Here is a 14,626-nt window from a genome sequence, read left to right as displayed (position 1 = left end):
CCTCCTCCCCTAAGGACTCATCTCTGAAAAATTCAGAAGATTCAAAACAATGACAAATACAAAATGCCAGCTGGATACCTGGTCTGTACCATGTCAGATTCTTCAAGGGAGCCACAGAGGACCCTACCTTTGTGTCTCACCTCCTTTGCCTCCAACAGCAGCTGCTGCAAAAGTCCACCACTGAAAACACCATCCTCAAACACCCTCCCTTAACAATGACCTTTCAAATAGAAGGAAGGAGGAGGTACAGGAAAATCCAGATACGTAAATAAGACTACCTCAACGTTTCTGGAGGACTGCATTAAACTTTCTTCCAAGTTATCAAATATCTGAAACTGAGATCTCCTATGCACACTTATGATCTTTCCTAGTGTAAAACAAGACTGCAATGAAAGTCTTTTTACTACTTGGTTAGTCTGAAAGTTGTCAAAATACTACCATACAATACAGCCTAAAGCTTCTGTCTGAGTTGAAATGCATACAACAGAAAAAGCCATGAGCTGGGTTTTGTTTGGTATGTTTTGGGGTTTTCTAAAAAAAACTATCAAACTATAACCACATGCTTGGAAACAGCTTTTCATCCTCCACATCTAAAAGCTTAAGAGGATGTTGCAAGACAACACAAAACGTGGTATAAAATTCTGTAACATCAACATATTGCCATTTACATAGCAGACACAAACTGAGAACTGCAAGAGCAGCATCTACATGATCCCCTCCTTTCTCAAGCAGCTTTTACTACATGGGGCAGATGCACAAGGCAATTGTGCATTCAGAAAAACACTGTTAACTCCATCTGACAACTCAGCTTTCTCCTCCTCCACTGATGACTTGACTATAATTATATTTAGGTACAGATGGATCATTTAATTTAATCAATGAATAACCGGAATTACAGAAAACATATTAGGTTTTTAATTCTCTTTTCACGCCATCTTACTTAGACAGTGATTCATAGCAAACAATTTATCATCAGCCAGAAAAGGGACATTTTTTTCCTTGTTCACACATGCTTACGCAGATTTCACTTGAAAAAGAGAAAGCTGACCACATTTTGCTAGCAGTAGCATTTCTCTTTGCTCTAGGTCTACATTCAGAAAGGCAGAAGTATTGCTACTGGAGACTTTAGGCTTTTCCTTGATAAGCCTGGTTTAAAACATCACTGAGAGCTCTGCTCTTTGAGAAGGCACATATAAACTTATAAGTTCCTTCCTTTAGAGGTTTGGAATGCATTAAGGGTTAGCTTTCATGTACTTGGATATTTTGTCACTACTCATTACATTTGTCTGTTAAGTCAAATTATCAGAACTGCATTTTCTACTCTGCATTTGAGAAATCACATTGATACCAGTCAACCTGATTACAGAGCTGGGACTGGTTTTGCCCTACTGTTCTGCATTTTCAGTTGGCATTCACCAGAGATGGAGACCCTGCTGGAAAACTATCCCATCCTGGATAGGGGTGAGTTTCCAGGACAATCTACTTGCTTGACAGGAAATTACCTCAAGGACAGAACTAGAAAGTTTATGCAAATACAATACAGTTCATATGTAAATTCATTAACATCTCCGAAAAAGAAAAGGTAAACAAAAACCAACTAGAGGATTAACAAGTCAAAGTAGCCCCTTTACATTTCAGCAGGATAATAACAATCCCAAAAATGATGTAACATAAAGCAACTTTCCCCCTAGCAACAGGATTAGGCAACAGAAGAACATCCATACTGAATCAGAACACTGTAAAATAACTTGGTGAGAGCATCCACAGAAGAAATTACCTAAGGCCACTCCAGTGGTCATAGCCTTGACTGGAACAGTCAACTATGATAATGCCTGTTACCAGCACATGAGTAAGAAATTGTTACCTTGGAACAAACAATAATCTTCCCTATCTTTGTTCCATTTAGCAGAATTTTTAATAAGGCATGGTAACTTTTTCATGGCAGCAGCTCTTTGTGACACTGGCAAAATTCTAACTCCAAACCAGTATTATGGTAGTCTACTAACTACTGCTTCTGCAGGCTTAATACTATTGATGCCTGATGCTAGCGCAGATAAAGCTGAAGGCGAATTTGAAACAACTGTTGTATCTACAGTTCCACACACTAAAGAGCCACATCTTGTCCAAGCACAAGAGAGTGTTTTGGGCAGTTACAACCTAATGTCACAAAGGGACAGTAAACTGACACATGAATTGCCTGAAACACTTTGAAAGCTGTTGAGAACAGCACTTATTTTTTACCTCTGGTTGCCACAATTTAATTACAGTTTTTCACAACTTTGATACTCCCTTTCTGCCTGGAAACAAAAGCAATAACCCCATACTGCAGCCAATAACACAGACTCCAAGAGGCGGCACAGGAGGTCTCTTATGCCAGGAGAAGAGGTTCCATGGCTCTCAAAACCAATGCCTGAAGTCTCATACACTTTTATACAGCTGCACAAGTGTGAAATGAGGGAACAGCAGGTGATGGTAACCTTGAGGCTCTCAATAGAAAGGTCACATAAACAGACTCGTGCAGCTACCAAGACGCTACCATCAGAAATGAAAATAAGTGTAAGAATCCACATTCTTCACTTGGCAGGGGGGAAAGATAGTACTTCTTATCAAGAGCTGCTTTCACATTCACTAGAAGGCAAATACTAACAAAATAAATGTGAAAACAGATCATGTCTCGCAGTCACTGCAACTCCACAAGAAAATGGGAGGAACAAAGAGAAAACACACGGAACAACACAGGACCTCTGAACAGCTGAAGCATAAAGTTTCAGCTAACACCTCTCAGCACTGCATTTAAAAACAGAAAAAGTATTGGCAATCTGAGCAAAATATCAGCACCAATGGTAGTAAATGAAGAGCAATGAAGCATCCTCGTAACACTAGAGATGCCCTCTTTTGAGCTGCACTTCCAAGAACACTGTTTGATAGCTCTACTGGAGTTGTTTCAGAGAGCAGGAACAAATGTCTCACTATTCACACACTTTGATAGTAAGAGCAAGGCACAATCCCTTTGAGGCTACAAAGCTGTTCCTATTTGCAAACCACAGTGACCAGTTACCATCAGGAATTATTTTTACATGCTTCACTGGAGGACTCTGATGTCTCTTGAAGATTTAAAAAAAACCAAACATTTTTACAATGAATTAAGACTTCTGCCCTTAGAGATTCTACCTGTCCTGCCAAAAGCACTTTGGGAAGTTATTTGGTTTTCCTACACTGGCGGAGAAGCCAGCTAAAACACAATCAGTTGTTTCAGCCATTTGTTCTCTGCACACCCTTCTTCAGCTGCAACCCTGGAAAGAGGGCTGGAGGGGAAGTACCTGACAACCAAAACCCAACTTAGATTCCTCCAAAGCTACACAGAAGGAGCCACCTTCTCACCTTGAGGAGGTCTCATAGAGATCTACACCCAGTGCCCTGCCTTCTCCTGGAACCAGGGCTGCAGGTACCCTGCCTTCAGGAGAAGTGCCTGGCAGCAGTCCTGCAAAGCTCTGGCAGCCACCACCCAGATCAGCCTCTACCTAGACACGCCAGCACTGTCAGCAATGGAAAATCAGAGGCCTTCTAAGGAAATTTCATTTCATTTCACAAACTTGAGATCCCTCTGCTACAAATTTTCACTGTCCCAACACCATTGGTGAAGGAAACCCAGCTTATTCTGAACTTGGTTTAGCACCCAAGCCAGGAACCAAGAAACACAAGTTAGCTGGAGGATCAGCTCCAGATACCTCTGCATTTTAACAAGAAAGCACCAAAACCTCACTGGAGACATGAGCAAGAAGCTGTGGGATAATGTCAGAGATCTGTTTATGCCACTGTATGCAATGCCACCTGCATGGGCTTCACTGTATTTCAGGGAACAGTGTTAAGGAAACCACAATGCTGTTAACATAAACCTGTGCTGCCAACTGAAGCTCTGGGCTTCAGCCAGCAGCACTGAACACCAATGAATGCTAAAAGCAGCTCACCAAAAGGGCAACTTCCACCATGTAAGATAAGCCTGAGACCATTTCAGAAGGGGAACTTCACCCAGGAATTTCCTGAGATGAACCAGCTGGCATTTGTGCTCCAGTAGAGACAGAATTTATGTTGTTACTACACCTGAAGCTGAAGTTGTCATGTTAAACCACCACTTAGATTACAAGGTTTCTAACCCAACTGCTCAACCAAACAGCTCTTGTGAGCTACTGGCTAGGGAATAACGTGAGGAAATGAAGTCTTTTGCTCCTAAAATAAAATACAAGCAAGAACCAGCCACAATGAGACCAAACTCATTTAAAAGAACACAAAAGCTGCTTTCAAAGAAGGGTAAACAGCCTATTTCAAAACAAGGAATGTCTGCATCAGGTATGTTGCCATTCTTAGTAAAGTACACTTTAACCCAATTATAAAAACAAGGCTAAATGGGGACTTCCAGGTCTCAAATCAGTAACTGAACAACAAAAATGTTTTAAAACAACAGTAATGTGTCAGAGCTCTCTGTTCCTAAACAAATGCCACTCTTTCACTGAGCTACTCAAAGTGATAGCTTTTAAGGCAGTTATTTCAAGCTAAGACCAAGCTTTGAAGGGCATGTTTTAATAGGAAACTAAGTGGCAACTAAAAAGGAATATTGGTTTTAAGTTTCTTTGACTATTTAGGATCATTCAAAATTTGGAAAATGAAATACCAAACACTACTAATCCATGCAACAGGTTTGAATACAGTTTTTCCTCTCTAAAGCCATCCTTTAAGAGAAAAAGCCTGGTTCTTCCTCTTCAATTCCATTTATTGAGCCCCACAGAATAGGTCACTTAAAAATTTTAAAAAATACATTACAGGACTGAATAAGACAGACCAAAAAAGAGCATTATTAGAGATGTAGACTACCAGCAGTGACTGAATCAAGGTGCATTATATAATAGGATAGCTTAAAAAGAGTGCTAGAGGCACAAAGTGTTAATGAAATACTGTGAAAGACACTAATGTAACTTTTACATGATTTACATAATCTTTCTAATACCATGGGGCTGTAATGCTTTCAGATCTGTAGTGCATGCAGGAGAACTACTTATTCCCTATGAACTTCACTCAGTACTTGAGTTTTCCTAGATGTCTGCTGCAAATTTCTGTAGTGAAGATGAAGAAACCAGGACAACAGCCCAATTTGGAGGCAACATCCAGATGTGCTTTTCACTGTTTTAGGAATGAAGCTACAATGATCTAGAGGCTACACCAAGTTACCACAGGCTCCCAATCATGACCTCTAACTTCTATTTTTAAATGCAATTGACTTCAGACAACAGAAATTTGGTGAAGTCACAAGGATTGACTGTTTTGGGCTTTTCTTGGGAAAAATGCCTGTGATTATTCTCATATTTCCCAGATAAGCAGGGCAGAGGGTTCATCTACACTACATGGGGTCAAGATAAGTTGTTCAGGACCTACACTACACCCACAAAACATTTTACTCCATACAACAAATCATTCCAACCTTTGGAAGTCTATTCTAGCTGATGTAAGAAGAATTCAGCGATGCCCAACCCACAATCAAGCACTGCCATTGCAGCAACCAGAATCACTCACCACACATCCAGGCTCTCAACCAATTAATTCCATTCACATTTTGTTTCACAAACTAAATAATTACATATCTCAGAAATCTCCCTCTGTGCTCTTTCCCTTTGTTCCAGGGAAGCTTCTAAACTAATGGGTCTTTATAGCAATGGCTCAGGACCAGTGACTAGCATGTAGATATTGCAGAGTCACAATGAAACATCAGATTTTGAATTCCAATGAAAGACACCTTGTTTTGCCCATGGATATGGAAATCATTAATTTCCATGTCAGGAAAAAAAAACTCAAAGGGCATAATCCTCATATTCTTTCATGCTACAATAGAACAAAGGCCATATAAAATACAACACAATGTTGTATCTGTAAGTTCTTTAAAGGTGTTGATGGCATCTTTGCCAACTGCACTGCAGATTCATGTAGACTCTGGCCTACTACTTTCAAGGCTGATGTCTGACATCTCACCTTTCCAAAGCCACTGACCAGCTTTCCTCATGGACATCACTGTCCAGCTGCCAGCACAGTTCCACCAGCATTAATGTTTCCCAGACTGTCTGGGTTGCTGTGAGCAGTGTTTTAAACGTACACACTAACAGCTCGAGGGGTTTAGATCCCAGCAAAGGCTGCTGTCTCCAGTAACTCCAGCCTTTCTCTGGCTAAGCACCTTTCTGTGCTAACAGCAGGCACCAGCTCCTAAGACACCCAGCACAGACACATGCTTTCCAAGTGCAGGGAGCCAGGAAAGGGACAATGCTATCTATCTCTTCTAGGCAGGATGAAGAAGACTCTGACATCCTATTGTTTAAAACAGTCTGGAATACACACAACTTTTTCAAGTGTGCAAACAAAGTCCCCTCTCCCTCCCTTTCTCCAGGAACTAGACACAAAGTGCTGAAACTGCAAAATTCTGAAGCCAAGTTCTACACACTGCTCAACCAGCAAGTCTTATCCAAGCTGTTGGAGACTAGCTGCTCATCAATGCATTTTGGTGCCTAGATGGGTATCTGTTTAACAGTCTAGCAACAGGGCCACCATAGTTTTCACATTTTCTGATGCCTTTTCACAGAATACTAGCCCACATTTCAGTGTTTTTGAAAGAGAGCTCTCCTCAACTGCACATACAGTTGAGCTTCTTTCCTTGAGAGTACATTTATAGCCACATAATTTTACAGTTATAGTAGAACTCTTAAGCAAAAGTATAACTGTACCAGTTGCAAAGGTAGTCAAGTTTTTTTGCAAAGCAGCAGATGCCCATATGAACCATCTGAAGAAAATTTGGATATTGCATTGGTACTTGGAAGGGCTGTAAACAACCAATAGGTTTTCTGGGCATAGTTACAAGATAGCACTAGTTTCTATTTGGATTCAGAGTGTATTTATTACACCTGAATCCCAAGAGGCTTTGTTTTTATTTGTTGTACGCATCGGGGATTCCCAGCCAACACTGTGTACCACAAGTCAGAGCCTTCTGTGATATTGTGATAACATCCAGCTCTTGTCCTTGGGCCATGCCTTTCACCAACTGGGATCATTTCCCATCAGCATTTCCACATCCCATCTTTGTGGTTTGCTACTTTGCACCTTGAGGCTAGGCTGCTTTCCTATTACAGCAATCAGACAGCTCTAGGATTGTCTACAGCGAAGATGATCTGAGTTGAGCGTTCTCCAGGACACAAATTACCTCATATAGGAGCTTCAAATACTTGCTGGGGACTCAGCTGACGGCAGTGAAATAGTACCTCAAAGGAGCAAAGTGACACTTCCTTACTCTCAAGACAATTCCTACTGTGCCGAAAGAAGCATTGGGTCTCTACACCACATCCTCTTGTGTACTCCTAGTATTCACTAGAGTGGAATTCTTCAAACAGCAAGTTACATGCTTGGCACACTGCAGCCACATATATATACAGCACATGGCTTTCTAAGGACCAGAAGGTATGCCAACACTTAGCATTTCTGGAACAGCCATCCTGTAACAGCTGTTACAGAGAAATCTGAAATGTTGAACCACAGATCTTAACTTTATAACAGGAGTTGCTAAACACATCATTTTGGTGTTTTGGTAGTGTTTCAAGAAAGGACAAGATCAGTCCCCTTTAAATCTCTGTCTCTCTTAAGACAAGAATCAAGTCAGTTAATTCAGATTAAATTTAAATGGGACCGTTGTTTCCTCATTGCTCACTTGGGGACCAGAAAAAAGTTGAATTCCACTTCATTTCTTCCAAAAGTGCAAAGTCACTCCTCAGCTGGATGGTTTTTCACTTGCAAACAAGGTATCAACACTGAATTTTAACACTGGTCACCACCTTGCTCTAAGTGTGATGGAGCAAACAAATATAATTGCAGAAGACAGCAAAACCTTCATGGGAAACATTAACTTCTGTCTACACAGATATTGTGGAAAATGGCACCAGAACTGTGTCATATTTGTCAAGTGCCTAGTATGCAAGCCATGTATAAAGGTGTTCTTTCTGATTGCACCTACCCCCTTCAACAGAAAGCATTGGCTGCCCCATTGAGACTGCCTGCTAATGCACCAGCCATCAGCCAGCTGGACCTGGCTCCCAGGGCTCCACTGGGACTAGGTGGCAACTGCCACTGGGCAAGCTGCCAGGGAAAGTCTCCAGGTGCTGTGCCAACCAAGGGATGCTGTTTCACCCAGTTGTTAATCTAGCCTGGACATTCACCCAAGGAACTCTGATTTCCCAGGCAAGTCCTAGGAGCAGCCAGTACTAGTGAAAGCATCTGCCTCCACCAAACTGGAAGTGTGCACTGGAAGAAGTCTGTAAACATGAGCTATGAAAATTAAGTGTTACCATATCATGGGACTGTTCTTACAGTGCAGTAAGATCACTGAGCTTCACCAGTTCTCTAACTCTTAACAGCCTCTTAACAGTCTCTTAACAGACCCTACATTTGCTCATTAGCAACAAGGATCTTTAATCTATTGCCTTTTTACCCCACTTCAGTTGCAAACAGAGACTATTTCCTCAAGACACTGGTGGAAAAGATCTGTTAGTGGACTTTGTTCTAAAGGTGATCCAGATGGCAGAACAGACCTTAATCCTGACAATTTGAATAGCAAGACACTTAAAAGCATCTATGGTGATGGCTTTCATTTTGCAAATTATACCTGCTTTTCTTCTGACATCATCAGTTTTCAGAAAAGTAGCTTCATCCAAAGAGAATTCTAAAAAAGTATTTGCCTTTTGCTTTTGTCTAAATGGTTATGACAGTACTAATTATTCATCTTTGATAGTTACCAGAAGTGTTGCAATTTACATCAAAACTTGCATATACTTGTATCTGTAAATACAATCCTACCCAATAGGTACAGCACAGATTCAAATCAAGTGGCATAATAAATACCTGGTTCTCTAAAATTACTTAAAAACCTGGTATGATAACTACTCAAAATAACAACACATGAGCTTACCTAGATTTTATCAGCATCTTTGGGAAAAAGAATACTAAAACATAATTAATAATTTTTCTTCCAGCTGCCACTTGTGTGTGGATGATGCTATTTTTACTGCTAGAAGCTGAAAGGTCCTTTAAATACTGCAAAAGCAACACAAGTCAGGCTCACATTCTCTCTTCTGAAGATTAAAAAAAGTTTACTCTGCACCAAACTGTAGCTGTAATTCTTTGCAATACACTCCAATTGACTGTAAAATCTGAACAGCATTTAACATTAATTTTACTGAGCATCATATTTCCGTGCTTCAGTATTCTTAATGCATCTTTTTTCTGTGTTGGAAAACCATAAATCTAGACATTAGCTTTACATCTTCTGCCGAGATTTAAATCTTAATTCCCACATGGCTGTGCACTTAATCATAGGAAGGCATTATTTTGCTAGATACACTCAGTCCTGAAAGCAAAATTCAGCTCTACAATGCAGCTGAAATTTCAAACGGTTACAGTACAAAACATTTCCTCACTGTTATCTAAGTTTGACTTAGTTCTTCAAGCCCACCAAAGCTTTGTTCACCCCTCCTCAGGAAAAAAAAAAAAAGTTGATCAGTGTCTCCTAATGTCAAGAGAAAAGTTTGCAAGAATCCACCCCCAGAAGCCTGCTAAACAGAGGGTGTAACTGTGATACAAAAGGTTAAAAGCACCGATTATTTAGCCCCTACTGGGACCATGTTCACAAGTACCATGCTCAGACTTCATGGGATTATCAACATCCAGAAATTTCATACTTTAAAGGAATTTCTACAGATTTCTGCCTGTTGAAACAAGAAATCTTTAAATAGCCTACTCCTACTCAAATATAGTATAAGAAGTATTTTAAAATCAGCATTACTTCCTACTCTAAAGCAACAGACCAGATACAAACATGAAAATATCAGATTCCTCATATGGTTTTACCACTGAAAAACAGCTAGAACATGACATGGGAGATTCACAGCATTCTGCATGAGACGCATTAGGTCAATTTCAAAAGCAGAAGGCAGCAGCATCCAGATGTTTATCAGTCCTTACCTCTTCAGGTTACCTACCTTAGGTTCTACAGAAAATTAAGAGAAACTCTACAAGACCAGGCTCCATGCCATCCCACTGCAGTTCTGGAATACCCCACCGGTTCTCTCTTTCTCACCCACAGGAGTTCACGTGCTGCCTGCCTCCTTCATGCCACACAGCCCAGCCACCTGACACAAACAGTGGCTGTGCTTTCTGAAGTTACCCACCATCAGCCTAGATAAGCTGCAGGCAGTGGAAAACCTGCCACAGACAAGGCAAAACATCCAAGCAAAGACAACTGAGCTGCAAAGAGAAACCAAGAAGCTGTTCTTGCTGCTGTTCCCCTCTAAGTCAGGTGCAAAGGAAACCTTACACAGAGAGACCATGCCTTGCACCACATTACTAGTGAAATACAGCACACTCAGGGCAACTTCTCTTTGCTGACACCGTGCTTGCTCAGGTCCACTGGTGCTAGCAGTAATGGAAAGCATAAAACAGAAATACACACAAGAGGCAGCCAATGCTACTGTGGAGAGTGACAGCAGCTGCTGCCACAGCCCTGTAGCCAGTAGCAGTGGCATGAGGTGAGGTTTTCAAAGGGTTTTCCTGCTCTAAGCAGATTGAAGGTAACAATGGAGGATCCCTGGCATCCGGTTCAATTCTGTCCTTTCTCATCCCATCAGCAGAGAAGCAGATTTATCTACTAATTGTCCTTTCAACACCTGCTTGTAACAAGCATTCCAGGGCCAGGGATAGACTGAAAGTACCGACAAAGAAGGGACAAAATCCTAAATTCAAGAAAGTAAACAAAACCAAGAAACAACATTCTTTTTGTTGTTTTTATGCACTTTTTCTACCCTCCACTTCTCCAAAGCAGAGTGGGGCCCAAAGACACTAAGGTGAACTATACACATTGGTCACAGCCCTTGTCTCTCCTTCCCCTTCCTAATTATTTCCTCCTGTTTAACAGCACAGCCTATCCATTTCTCCCCCCCTCATTAAACTCAGGTTAATCAAGGACACAACTTCTTGTTAAGCAGATGGTCCATGACGTGAGACTTTTGCAGGTTTGTACGCATTAGCACAGGCCACACAGAACTCAGGACTGAGGCAGCACTGCACTCGCCATGCCTCTGCTCTCTGCAAACCCAGACTGCTACCTGCAAAGTCTTCTGAAATGCTGCTAGCCTTGTTCTTCTCAACAAAGAGGGCAACTGAGAAAAGGTCCCTTTAGTAGATCAATTCCCCTCCATTTGGGAGGACACAGCCCAACCTTTCAGTCTAAGAGCTGATGGTACACACCCAAACCCTGAAGTCAGACCAGCTGGAGTCCTACTGCGTGCTCAAGCCTTCAGTGGTGGTCAGCAGGGATGGACTGGTGCAGGAGGATGGCCTTGGGCATCAGCAGCACTGCTCTGACAGCTGGCTGCTCCGCTGAAAACCAGCACTTTGCAGAGGAAATCATAGGAAGGTGATGAAAAACCCTTGTTACTCATGAGCAAGTCTCAGTCCTTCAAGACCAAGAGAACTTGTAAAGCTCAATGATCTTTCCTGGGCAACCAGACAAAAAGAGGCACTTGGCAGATGGGCAATCTGTGCTCAGAGACATGAGGAGTCAGTCATTATCAAGTCATCTGCTTTTCCCAACGCCTGGCTGTATTCTGAGCAAGAGGACATTCAAGGGAAGGATGTTTTCTGTACTCATTTTTCTTAACTGGTGCCACAAAAGTTGAATGCCATGATTTTAAACTTAAGTGCATTCAACCTTCTGTATTTTATCCTGTATGGTTAGATTTGGCAGTTAATTTGAAATAAAAACTTTTCAAGCCTAGGAATTCGGTGGTTTAATCTACTTTCATTTTTTAAAGCTGCTTGCACTTGTAGCTTTAGTGCTATCCATCTTGCATTTTTTATTATTAATTAAAAATTGGATCCACCTAGAACACAGAGGTAAAATACTAACACTTTTTCAAGATGGGATGCATTTTTATATAACCTTGCAACAATTACATAGGCAAATTTCCCTGAAACATTGATCTTTGTTTGAAATCTGACAATGTCTAGTTTCTTCTAAAGCACTGAAGTCCATACAGTTATTTTAATTTACAATGCTGCAGAGTACCAGCATCTCTGAACTTCTGATACAAAGACTGCATTGTCCCAGGAGTAAGGCTGATGCAAGTGAGGGGTAACACTACTTTTGTGGCATCTGTCTCCTACCACAATTCAAGTCAGATGACATTCAACAGTTTACCTGGATGCAATCAAACTTAAGCCACTACAAAAAACCCACAAGTTTTGACAACTTGTAATTCCCAATTCACAGGCAACTCACAGGAGCATCTGCCTTCACAGAGAGGTGTTTAACTGAATGTCAATGCATTCCAGAAAGCAAAAATATTAGATACAAAACCTGAACATCTGGGAAGCCCCGCTACAAGAAGTTAATATATTTCCATCCAAGAAGTTCATATATTTCCATCATGGTTCACTTCAGAGGAAAGTTGGCAAGGATTTAGACTCATCCTTGACTGCTGACTACCCAGACATTACAGCATCATGAGTGCTGGGAAGTCTACAGTAAAACTGACTGACTAAAGACTATTTTTAATTAGCATTATATATTTCCTTGGGAGGTGCATGTCTTTGATAAAGACACTGGGACTTAAAAAAAAATGAGAGAAGAAAAAAAAAAAAAAGCAAATACGCACTACCAGCACAGGGATTACTGTAAAGCCAGTCATCCTTTTCAGCAACAGCCAACCTGAAAGTAATTGCAACAGATGCTCCAACAACAGAACTGTCCTGGCAGGAAATAATTATAGCAACAAATAGCAATAAAGTCATTACATATCTTGGGGTCTCAACAGAGCGCAACCAAAACCAGTGGAAGCAAAGCCACTTTTTTAAAAAAAACAAAAAACACTTAAATACAGCCCAACAGGGAGAAGTGGGAAGTTCAGAACCTTCTCCTTCTTAAGTGCCAGGTGAAAGCTCTGGCTAATCCTCTGTTGCTATCCAAAGTATTAAGATATGTGTATCAGCACTGTGCAACTCCTACGTTAGTATTTTCACTGCTGCTATAGAAAGAAGGACTTCGCATCTGTAAGGGCAGTATCTCTCCGGACTCTTATGTTTCCCACAAAGGGTTTATAGCAAAAAAGTGTTTCAAGGAGCAACACGTAATGAACTTTCAACTCTGCCCTCCTTAGGCACGGCAGTATCTTGTTCCATCAACAGTCACATCGGCCTGGTTGTGCCAGTGACAAGAATTCCCTCGGGACCGCCAGGTCGGAGGGGAGTGCGGGCAACCTGACCCGCTCCGTAAGTTACCGAGCCGCTCTGCAGCCGCCAGCCCACGCTCACAGCCCCCCTCCCCGAAACACTCCTGCATCCAAGTTCCACTAAAGCCTCGAGCAGTTTTTTCAAGTCAGATGGTAACTTGGCCGCTGAGTTTTTGGTTAGTCCTCCTGCTCTTCGTGCTATCCAGCAAAGTAAGAATTTGCCTTTATCCGGAGACTTCCAGATCCATCCTTCAGACAGGCTGCAAGCATCCCCAGCGCTACCCGACTGAACCCAGTCACATTTCCAATGCCCGGCAAGGCAGACGCACACGCCGGTTCCCAGAAGTTCGGGGCAGACGAGCAGCCCGAAACCCACACCGCCGCTACCATCACCGCCAACCCCGCCGCCCTGCCCGTCCTTCGCCACGGCTCATCTCCAGCAGCAAGGGCAGCGCGGCTCCGTCCTACCCACCTGCCCCCCGGCAGCGACGCCGGCGACATGCCGGTTAAGTCGCGACACGGGACGTGCCCGCAGCCGGGGCAGCCCGGGAGGGATCACTCACCTGGGGGCAGCTGCAAGTTGGCCGGCAACTGGAGGCTGGCCGTGGCCGGCCCCTTGGGCGCCACCGGCCGCGGGACCCCGGGAGCGGCCCCTCGCACCACCGGGGTCCCCGCGGGGGCGGCAGCGGGCGCGGGGCCGCCGGGCACAGCGCCGGGGCTGCCTCGCTCGGGCGCCGAGCCCGCGGCTGGGGCGCAGGCGGCCGCCTGCTCCGGGTGCCCGCCGGGCATCAGCCTGACGGGGGCCGCCGAGGCGCTCATGGAGGAGGAGGTGGCGAGGGGACGGGGGGCGGCCGCGTCGCGCAGAGCCCCGCGGCGCCCCGCAGCATCGCGGGCGGGGGGCGCTCAGGCGGTGCCCCGGCCGGCGGCTCGCCCGCAGAAACACATGGCAGCGCCGCTCCTCCGGCTCCCGGGCGCCGCGCACGTGGGCCCGGACCGCCCGGCCTCCCCTGCCGGCGGCGGGAGGGAGGCAGGGAGGAGGGAAGAAGGGCGGGCCAACGCTGCCAGCGCGTCCTACTGCGGCGGCGCCCGGCCCGGCCCCGCCGCCCCTTTGAGCCCGCCCGTGTTTACGGAGCCATGCGGACTCCAGCGCTTGTGCCGCGTTGAAGTTGGCGGCGGCGGAGAGAGTCCGGGCGGCCGGAGGGGGACGGGCCCGGAGCCCCGGGATGGGGGGCACGCGTGGGAGGCCGCGGCAGAGGCGCGGAGCTGCTCCTCCCGCCGTGCCGGCCTCCGGCCCGCCTACCTGCGCCAGACCACCCCCGGCT

The 14,626-nt window shown here is 44.1% G+C and overlaps 1 protein-coding gene across 1 annotated transcript in view; it reads right to left on the bottom strand.

Annotated features, from left to right (window-relative positions):
- TAF4B (TATA-box binding protein associated factor 4b) overlaps nucleotides 1-14,299 on the bottom strand; it is a 70,687-nt gene extending 56,388 nt beyond the window's left edge. The window contains exon 1 of the mRNA XM_058832614.1: nucleotides 13,868-14,299. Coding sequence (XP_058688597.1) covers nucleotides 13,868-14,123 — 256 coding nt within the window. The 5' untranslated portion in view covers nucleotides 14,124-14,299. The remainder of the gene's footprint in view (nucleotides 1-13,867) is intronic.
- Between the last annotated feature and the right edge of the window lie 327 nt (nucleotides 14,300-14,626).

The sequence above is a fragment of the Poecile atricapillus genome, chromosome 2, assembly GCF_030490865.1.
Source record: "Poecile atricapillus isolate bPoeAtr1 chromosome 2, bPoeAtr1.hap1, whole genome shotgun sequence".
Classification (NCBI taxonomy): domain Eukaryota; kingdom Metazoa; phylum Chordata; class Aves; order Passeriformes; family Paridae; genus Poecile; species Poecile atricapillus.
This window is presented reverse-complemented; position numbering and strand designations above follow the sequence as displayed.